At 40.5% G+C, this 9,719-nt stretch overlaps 2 protein-coding genes across 4 annotated transcripts; one reads left to right on the top strand and one right to left on the bottom strand.

The window, feature by feature from the left end:
• Positions 1 to 1,676: 1,676 nt before the first annotated feature.
• Positions 1,677 to 3,427, bottom strand: LOC109178019. 3 transcript variants are annotated; one of them, XM_019327518.1, is made up of 7 exons: positions 3,228 to 3,427; positions 2,992 to 3,105; positions 2,804 to 2,874; positions 2,408 to 2,432; positions 2,171 to 2,292; positions 1,986 to 2,086; positions 1,677 to 1,891 (listed from the first exon to the last, which is right to left on the bottom strand). In XM_019327518.1, the coding sequence occupies exons 1-7, from the start codon at positions 3,242 to 3,244 to the stop codon at positions 1,772 to 1,774; spliced, it is 570 nt and encodes a 189-aa protein (XP_019183063.1). In that variant the 5' UTR covers positions 3,245 to 3,427; the 3' UTR covers positions 1,677 to 1,771. The 3 variants fall into 3 exon arrangements, with proteins under 3 accessions (XP_019183063.1, XP_019183062.1, XP_019183064.1); XM_019327517.1 differs by lacking the exon at positions 3,228 to 3,427 and having other exon boundaries at positions 2,992 to 3,221; XM_019327519.1 differs by lacking the exon at positions 3,228 to 3,427 and having other exon boundaries at positions 1,677 to 1,873; positions 2,992 to 3,221.
• Positions 3,428 to 3,565: 138 nt separating this feature from the next.
• On the top strand, positions 3,566 to 4,791 carry LOC109178018 (sporozoite surface protein 2-like). The gene is made up of 2 exons (XM_019327516.1): positions 3,566 to 3,943; positions 3,989 to 4,791. Exons 1-2 carry the CDS (start codon positions 3,874 to 3,876, stop codon positions 4,738 to 4,740), a joined length of 822 nt encoding a protein of 273 aa, XP_019183061.1. The 5' UTR covers positions 3,566 to 3,873; the 3' UTR covers positions 4,741 to 4,791.
• The last annotated feature ends 4,928 nt before the right edge of the window (positions 4,792 to 9,719 follow it).

Here is a 9,719-nt window from a genome sequence, read left to right as displayed (position 1 = left end):
TAGTTATATTGTCTTTATTTTTTTCTAATGTATTATCTTTTTTGTGGACTATTTTTTAATTAAATATCAAAGTTATAATATAAAATAATGCTATATATTTATTTACCAAGTATTTTTTAATACCATGAAAAAATTAAAAATTAAAAAAATATAATTAATAAAGTCAGTCATATTAACTACTTTGAGGGATTTGTTGACAAAGAGAGTATTCAAATCACACAACAAATTGAAGTGAGAACTACCCCGCGATGTCCTTGTTTGATAATCAACAGTTAGAGGTTAGCGGTTAGCGTTAGCGGCTTTGACCAGCGAATTATATCAACGATTTGTAAAAAGATATTTAAAATGAATTTCACTACAGAATTTTAAGATCTTCACTTCTATTTCTGTATCTATCTACTATATATACTATACATTAGCTTTTGCTGACAAGTTTTAATTTACTCGGCTTCTGAAACGTACTCTCTCGTTTCATCTGTGCACAGGAAAGTCACCTCCGGCGATCTGTTCGTTTCATCTGTGCACAGGAAAGTCACCTCCGGCGATCTGTTCATCTCATCAGCGTAATCTCTCTCTCTCTCCTTGTTCTATAGATGATGAATGCATATAGAATATCATATATCTTAGGTTAATTTAATTACTGTGTTAGTTTGCACGTTATTAATTTGCGCAAGTAGTAGGAGTATGTGTAGCGTGCATTACAATATTTAATTTTCCACTGTTTTAATTTGCTAGTTGGTTGCGTACAGTACCTACATAATGTATATGCAGGCCGGCATGATTGAGCTCTAAATCTTTATCTTTATACCAATATAGCCAGGAGATTTGGCTCTATTTTTCCCGCTCAGTTCAGGGGGGTATTTTTGACTTTACCTATTTTTAGGTTTCTAAATTCGTGATCAAAATATTAAAAGAAACATGTAAATTTAAACTTGGTTTCCAAGTTTTGAATCAGTTTCCAATGTTTCTTTTCTTGGTTTTATAATATTGCAATTAATAGTTAGTAAAAACACTTAGGTTATTGTGTAAAGTTGTGTATTTTTTGGTTTCCAAATTCGTGTTTAAAAGAAACATGTCAGTTTAAACTTGGTTTCCAAGTTTTGAATCAATTACCAATGTTTCTTCTCTTGGTTTTCTAATATTGCAATTAATAGTGAGTAATACACTACAAAAAAATTGTTCATTAATGAGAGGTAAAACCGTCACTAAAGAATCAAAAACCATCATAAAAGACTTTTAATGATGGGAAATTTACTATCGTCACCCGTCGTTAAAGCTTCCGCGGTTAAAAACAAATAGTGAAACAAATAGTGACGGGATATGATACCATCATTAATAAGTATATAGTGATAGTGTATTTACCGTCACTAAAATGTTCTTTTAATGACAAAAAATCCCGTCACTAATACAACTGCTCACTACCATAATTTACTCTCATTACATTCTTGTAACGATGAAAAATCCCGTCATTAGTACTACTATTTACTAACAAAATTTTCCTCATTATATTAGATTTTGCCCGTCACTAAAAATTATAATTTAATGTCAAATATTATTTTTCTAATTTTATATATACTATTACTTCTCATTAAATATTAAATTTGTAATACATTTTTTCTCACTAATCGATATTATGTTATGTTGTAACTATAGATATTTTATTAAAAAATGCAATCAAAGTGAACTGGATCAATATATTAAATGACTTTATAATCACTATCAAAATGAAATGTTTCATACAACTTCGTAAAAACTAAATCAAAGAAACTAATTATAACAAATAGCCATAGTAATGTATCTGTTGGTTATTTTGCCTCAAGTCTTTTGCATTTAGGTAACCAGGAGACTGCCCACCTACAAACCACCGAAAATCCTGCAAAATTTGCAGCAACTGAAGCAGAGAACAGAATTAGTATATAACCTGACACAGGAGCAACTAACATTTCTTACTGGTTTTGTCATAAAGAAATCATGATTGCACTGACCTTGAACATGAAAGAGTGATACCCTTGAGTTTTGAACTCATAGTGGCCTGAAACTTCAAACAATTTGCTCTTGTTCTCATTACATAGACACAAGCATTTTCCTGTCAATGTAGAAGAACATATTTGATAGAAGTATATAAAAATGTGGCAAGAGAGCAGTAAGGGAAATTCACTATTTGACATACCTAGTCCAATTGGCTTCCTTTGTAAGAGTTGTCTTTGGACAAGCTCCCATTTCAAGTATATGAAATGGCTCATACACCCATATTTAATAGCCACATTAAGAAGATGGTGCCAACATTCCAACCTGTAGCAAGTACACGTGGAACCACAACCAAAATAGAGCAAAGTAATGATAGTTTGTAGTTTTATTTTGAATCAACTTTATGAATATATAAATAAAATAGATAAAGAATACTTACAGTTCAAGACTACAGTACTGCATACCTGAATATAGATGTTCAATTCAGAGTGAATCAGGTGTTAGATGCACATAGATGTTCAATCCAACATTTGTACCAAATGCTGCCATTATTTAATTTAGTATGCTAGGAATATACCTATTTTAAGTTCTGGAAAATGTATCATGGACATTACAAATAAGAGATAACATATGGTGGATAGAGGAAAATTAAATTTCACAAGCATGAACTTTGAGGGAGTTAAATATGGACTAAGTGTTGGCAATTTATTTGGCCACACAGCAAAAACTTATAAAGCATTAGACAATAACAACCCATTCATTCACTTGGAGCAGATAAACAAGTGGCACAACTATACCATCATCAAAGACAGCCTGAGAATTAAAATCTACACACCTGTAGTTTGAATATGCTTCACAGTAATCACAGTCAAAAGCTGGCCATTGCAACCACACAAGAACATCCATCTGCAGAACAAAAAATAATCAACTAGGCCATTTTCCTAATTCTATAACTCAATAGTTAAGGGCAGAATTGCTAGTAGAGTGAGTAAAAAGCACTAAAATAAGGAACTAAAATCTTACACAGCATAAGGAAGGCACTTGATTAGTTCCTTAAACAAGCATGAAAAGTAGGGAGGATGGAGAAGAGAGTGTGAGAGACAGAGAGAAGATTCATGAGTCAAATGTTTAAGATTTCTACAAGCATAAGGAAGGCACTTGATTGGCATATGAGCTTAAAAATGAACAAATCCTGAAAAGCTTTAAAATATCAGGTAATCAAGGTGGAAACAAAAATTAACATCCCATGGATGGCAAACCTCAATTGCAGTTTCATGGGCTTCACTGTAAACAAGATGGAGAGGAAGTATTCCTGCCAGATGTTCAGAAACAGCAACTAAAGCAGCCTTTATAGGCCTCCTGACAGACCATGGGAAGAAAAAGGCTATATGTCCGTGTGAAGTGACAATACTAGTACTAGTTAAAAACAATAACAGAAAATATAGAAAAGCAAAAAAAAAAAATAAAAATGATTCTTAAGAAAAAAAAGAATAGATATTATGGATAACAGATCGGACTAACGGCTAAAACTAAATAACAAATCCAATTAATTGGATATATAATAGACTCATGATTATTCATCCTCGAGTCGCTTCAAAACAGTTACTCCATTTAGATTCGTCCTGAGGAATCAAGATTCAAGATTACGATGGAAAGAATGGACACCGGCTGGGGCTTTGCCGCACCTTTTTTTAACTCCGGCGGAATGGCTAGGGCGGCGAATTATGCGCCGCCGGGGGGGGCGGCGAATTATGCGCCGCCGGGAGGGGCGGCGAATTATGCGCCGCCGGGAGGGGCGGCGAATTATGCGCCGCCGGGAGGGGCGGCGAATTATGTGCCGCCGGGAGGGGCGGCGAATTATGCGCCGCCGGGGGGGCGGCGAATTATGCGCCGCCGGGGGCGGCGATGATCCCAAATCAGGCGAACAACCCTTGGGCCAACCCGGCGGCGAACCCGGCTACGGCGAACTACCCAAATCCCCCGGCGAACTACCCAAATCCCCCGGCGGCGAACTACCCAAATCCCCCGGCGAACTACCCAAATCCCCCGGCGGCGAACTACCCAAATCCCCCGGCGAACTACCCAAATCCCCCGGCGGCGAACTACCCAAATCCCCCGGCGAACTACCCAAATCCCCCGGCGGCGAACTACCCAAATCCCCCGGAGGCGAACTACCCAAATCCCCCGGCGAACTACCCAAATCCCCCGGCGGCGAACTACCCAAATCCCCCGGCGAACTACCCAAATCCCCCGGCGAACTACCCAAATCCCCCGGCGGCGAACTACCCAAATCCCCAGGCGAACTACCCAAATCCCCCGGCGGCGAATTATGCGCCGCCCCCGATCCCAAATCAGGCTAACTACCCTTGGGCCAACCCGGCTAACCACCCCAATCCGGCGAACTACCGCAATCCGGCGAACTACCCCAGTCCGGCGAACTACCCAAATCATCAGGCGAACTACCCAAATCAGGCAAACTACCCAAATCAGGCAAACCGCCAGAACCACAACATGGCTGCCCAGGAACCAGTATTCGCTGTGAATCACTACGGAGAGGTATCTAAAATTGTGCTGACAGGTAGGCCCTCCGTACAGAAATTACAAGATTCCGTGATCTTTCGTAAGCCTTCTCTGAGAGGCAGTCGTCTGAAGTTTTTTTACAGGGATGAGCATCAAAATATGGTGCTCATCGCATGCGATGACGATTTATTGAGTTGTATTCGGTTTTGTCAAACCACCGAAGTAGATCTCATTCTATGTTCTGTTTTTTAGATACTGTGGTATTGTTCTGTTGTTGTGGGATTGTTCCTATCGATAATCTGATGGCTTGTATTCAATTGGGTCTGACAACTGTAGATCCCACTCTATTTTAGGTTTACTACATATATTTTGGAGTTCCTGTTGTTCAGCCCACCGGGCGAACTTTTTTTGTGGGGATTGTTCCGTCATTTTGTCTTTTGGGTTATTACAATAGTATATTTTTCAGAATCATGCCCCGTGGTATAATGATTAAATACTACCACCAGACTACACAATTGATTTGATAACACCTTTAGACTAGCCCATTTTCCATAAATTAAATTTGAGTAAATCTCATCGTTTATTTTAAAATTGAAATAAACATCAAATAAACTGTGAAACTATTTTTAAAATAATAATTAATTAAGTCTTCAAATGTGAATAAATTTTAAACAGGGAAATGTTTGTCATCCCTACAAAAATCACATAATATTTGCCACTCCTATGTAACTACTTTTTTGTGGTTAGCTTTATTATTATTATTATTATTATTATTATTATTATTATTATTATTATTATTATTATTATTATTATTATTATTTTATTATTATTATTTATTTTTTATTTTATAATCTCAATTTGCTACAATGTTAACACCTAATGCCCAGAACTAGATCTCCACTCAATCTCACCCTTTCAACTTGCCCTGAATTGCTCTGGCTAACCTGACTGTGGCTCACAAGGTCCAACTAAAGCCTTGGTTGGGCATCAAACCATGGCAAACCAGTCAGCTACGCCGTTGGACCAGCCAACAAATAGGGCGATGTCGTATAGCACCTCGCGTTTGTGCACATCCACTAGATGCAGACGATGGTCAGTTATAGCCCGCCAACAGCAAGCTCCTTAGTTAATCAATTGGGGGTAAACCGCCCCCTCACCACCCTCTGCCCCAATCCTCCTCCTTTTGGCATTTTCTTGATTTTTGATACATTCGTGTTGTCAAACACGCCCTTAGCCTTTTTTTTTTTTTTTTTTTTTTTTTTTTTTTTTGTTTTGTTTTGTTTTGTTCTGTTTGTTTGTTTGTTTGTTTTTTTTTTTGTTTTTTTTTTTTTGGTGCTTTGACACCATGTACTTTATGCCACATCGCACTTTGCCCCATAAACTTTCCGTCTTGATGCAGTTTAGACGCCACGTCTCCAGTATTTACACCTCAGCCCCATAACTCAGAGTGTTATATATAATAGACTGAACACTTAATTAGCAACAATAATTATGGATATCAATATAATAAAAATACTTCATGGACTTCCCAATTTTTATTTCCATTTGTGTTCAAATTTGATTGAAGAAAGAAAATAAAGAATAGATAAACACGATGGCCCCCTATTAAATTACACAATCAAGTCATGTCAAGTCATAGGAAGTAGCAGAAAATGAGAGTATAAATTGGAAGTCCATGTAAAATTACTCTCAATATAAAAGGTGATAAAGGTGGGCCAGTTGACTAAAGAGCAGGGACGGAGGCAGAGGGGGGTCAGTTGCCCCCCTCACCCCACCCCCACCCCATAGTATGTATATATGTATATATAGTATAAGTGTTAGTATTAGTATAAAAAAATTAGTAAATATTAACAAGTAAGGCTGAAGTTACCCCTGCAAATATGGTATTGACAAAGTGAAATGGAAGATGACATGGAATATATGATATTATTTTTCTTTTGTTTTAATGCCAACTGGCTTGCAAATTTGCTATTTTAGCAAATTTGCAAGCCAGTCTTTTGGCAGCTTAGCAAAAGCTGCCGAGCAATTGACTTTTTATTTTTTGTTTAATTTTTAATTTTGTTTATTATTATATTTATAATATAATATGAATGTGGGACCCATTTTTTAGAGTAAGATGAATTTGTAGGGATGTAGTGTGAATAGTAGATGATTTGCAAATGGAATTATGTGCAGGGATAAGGATAGCCTAAGGAGTTAGAAGAGTAGTTGGTAAGGCATGTGTTTATTAATGGGAAAGGTCTTGAGTTCAAATCCTTGCATTAACATATTTTTGAGTCCTTCCCCTATGGCCACTTTTTTAATATGTGTAATTTATAATGTGTTTTCTATTCAAATTATTTTATTAATTAATTAATTATGTTTCATATTATGTTATGAATATTTTTATAAAGTTTGGTAATTTATTTATTTTTTTTTAAATTATCTCTTTTGTTTTAATGTTTCACTTTTACTGAAAAATAATTCTGAATCCGTACTACTTCTTCGCCCCTCCTCAATCGAATTTCTGGCTCCGTCCCTGCTAAAGAGTAGTTTCCAGGCTATATATATTGCTTATCAAATGAGGGGGAATTCCAATATTTTTACAAGCATAGCCAAGGTAATATGATTCAAGGCAAACCTGTCTTTCGTACGTTGTAATATAATGTTACAAGTTATTGCGAAGGCATATCACTCTTTTATGCAAAATCTAAAAACATAATAAGTGTCAATACAAGTTATGTCCTTGATTTTTGTCCCTTTTTATATGCTAATAAATATATACATCTTGTTTTAATTGTTGTACATTTGGTTTGTATTGGACAAAATTACCCTTACACCGTTATAACACCGTTAGTATTTAATATGTCCATCAATCTTACCATACACCTACATCTATCATATCTTTTTCCTATTTTTAGTTATCATTTTATTAAAATTATCATATAACAATTAATTTAATTATAAATTATATTTTAATTAAATATTTATATGAATATTAAATTTTAATTATAAATAATATATATATATATATATATATATATATATATATATATATATATATATATATATATATATATATATATATTGGTAGGGAATATCCCGACCGTCATAAGCTCCACCACGACCGACTTGCCTTTGTCTTCTTCTTCTGGTCTTTGCAGGTAGCAGGTCGGGCTTTCTTCATGGAGACCCCGGTCGGGAACGGCCGGAATTGCCCGAGCGCTGATGTCAACCACCGAGCGGTAGCCCTTTGACAAAAGAGCCTGGCACAAGGACATGAAAGGACGCGTGGCGACTCTTCATGGTGACAGACAGGGCACCCGAGAGGATGACACGTGGGGGCTACGTGGAAGACATGCTGAGCGGCCGGAGTCTTGTCCCCGGCATAGCGGCTATAAATACCTACAGTAGCTACAGTGTAGAGGACTTTTGGACGATCGATAGGTTGTTATTAGAGACTCCCGACCGCACTCAGTCGGTACTCAGAGCAACCAAGTAGATTGTACTTAGGAATTCTACCTTGATCAATAAAGACTTTACTTGCTTTATTTGGTCTCGTGTTATTTATATTGCTTACGTAGAATTAGCAGTATCATTTTGGCGCCGTCTGTGGGGACCCGTGCAAGAAACCAACGTTTCGACGAGCACCCGGTCTCTTCACCAATCATGTATCCGTGGGCACGCAACAACTTTGTTGACGACCAGGCGGATGCGGCGAGCTCATCCGACCACCATGCTACCCAACAGCAAGGTCAAACGGTCGACCTCAACCTCAACCTCTCGCCACCGCATCCATCGAATGCATACCCGGCCGCCCAACAGCCGGTGCAGTACATCCAACCAGGGTACCAGCAGCCCGGTCAGCAATATCAGCAACCGATGCCTCAGATGGTCTATCCCGGTCAGTATCCATACCCGGTCCCACCTCAACCATACGGGTATTGGCCAGGCCAGCCGGTATATTACACACCACCGGTCGGTTACGCGCCGTACACACCTGCGTACACGGCTCCAGCCGCCGCCCCCCCAGTATACCCGGCCGCTCAAGTAGAGCCGCAGCATCAGCCCACTTCCCGGGCTCGACGCTCGGCTCGTTCGCGGTTGGGGTCGGGGGGTGCTGTTGCGATGGAGGCGTCGCAGGCCCAGCAAGAAGAGGAAGCTCCTGCCCGAGCGGAGGATCCTGAGGAAGTTGCCCGAGCGGTAGCTTTTGACCGTCTTCGACCGGAAATGCGGCAGAGACTGGGACCCCAAGATCCAGATCGCCGGTTAGAAGACGCGCAGATGCAGGAAGCCAGCCAGGAGGCTTCGTCTGGGCATAGCGGGTCGAGATCACATCGACGTCGACGCGCTCGGGACACTGCCCAAGCCGCCCAGAACGCCGAGCTCAACGAGACCCGAGGATTGCTCTACAACCTCCAGGCTGAAGTTGCGCAGCTCAGGAATGCGTACCCTGCAGCACCCCCTACCGACCGATCGACCCTCCACCAGACGCCTTTCACAGCGGCGGTAATGGCTCAACCTTACCCGCTCGACTTAAAGGTCTCGGGAGAGAAGAGTTACGACGGTCGGACGGATCCTGAAGCTCATGTGAACGATTTTTTCAGCAACATGATGCTGAAGGGCATCTCAGACGCCGTGATGTGCAGGGCCTTTTACTCCACCCTCACTGGTCGGGCAGCAGAGTGGTTCCGAACCCTGCAGCCGGGGTCAATCGACAAATTTGAGACCCTGGCAATCAAGTTTGTGCGGAAGTTCATCACTTCCAAGGTGGTGAGGAAGTCCTATATGTATCTCGAAAAGGCCAAGCAGCTAGAAGGGGAAAGCTTGACCGACTTCCTCATCAAGTGGAAAGCAGCGGTCGGGGAGGTCGAGCCCATGGATGATGCGACCGCCACCCACATGCTCCATATCTCCCTCCGGGCGGGGCATCTATATCAGGATTTTATCCTTCACCCCCCGACCTCGTACGAGGAGGCCCTTCGACGGGTCACTGATTATGCCAATGCGGGCGAGGCAAATGCTGTCAAGCGCTCGCAGGAGGTCGGCTCGTCGTCCCGTAAACCGGCCGGCCGGGCGGAACACCGATCGGGAGATGACAATCCCCGACCCCGCACCAGGCATGGCGAGTTTACGGCCTTGAACCGATCCGCCGCGGAGGCCATGCAGTACGCCCAGTCCTGCAATCTCATCAAACTCCCCCATCCCGATCGGGACGGCCCTGATAAGAGTAAGCATTGTGCTTACCATCG

The sequence above is a fragment of the Ipomoea nil genome, unplaced genomic scaffold (genome assembly GCF_001879475.1).
Source record: "Ipomoea nil cultivar Tokyo-kokei standard unplaced genomic scaffold, Asagao_1.1 scaffold0813, whole genome shotgun sequence".
Taxonomy (NCBI): Eukaryota; Viridiplantae; Streptophyta; class Magnoliopsida; order Solanales; family Convolvulaceae; genus Ipomoea; species Ipomoea nil.
The sequence above is the reverse complement of the archived record's forward strand: the minus strand, read 5'-3'. Positions and strand labels throughout refer to the sequence as shown.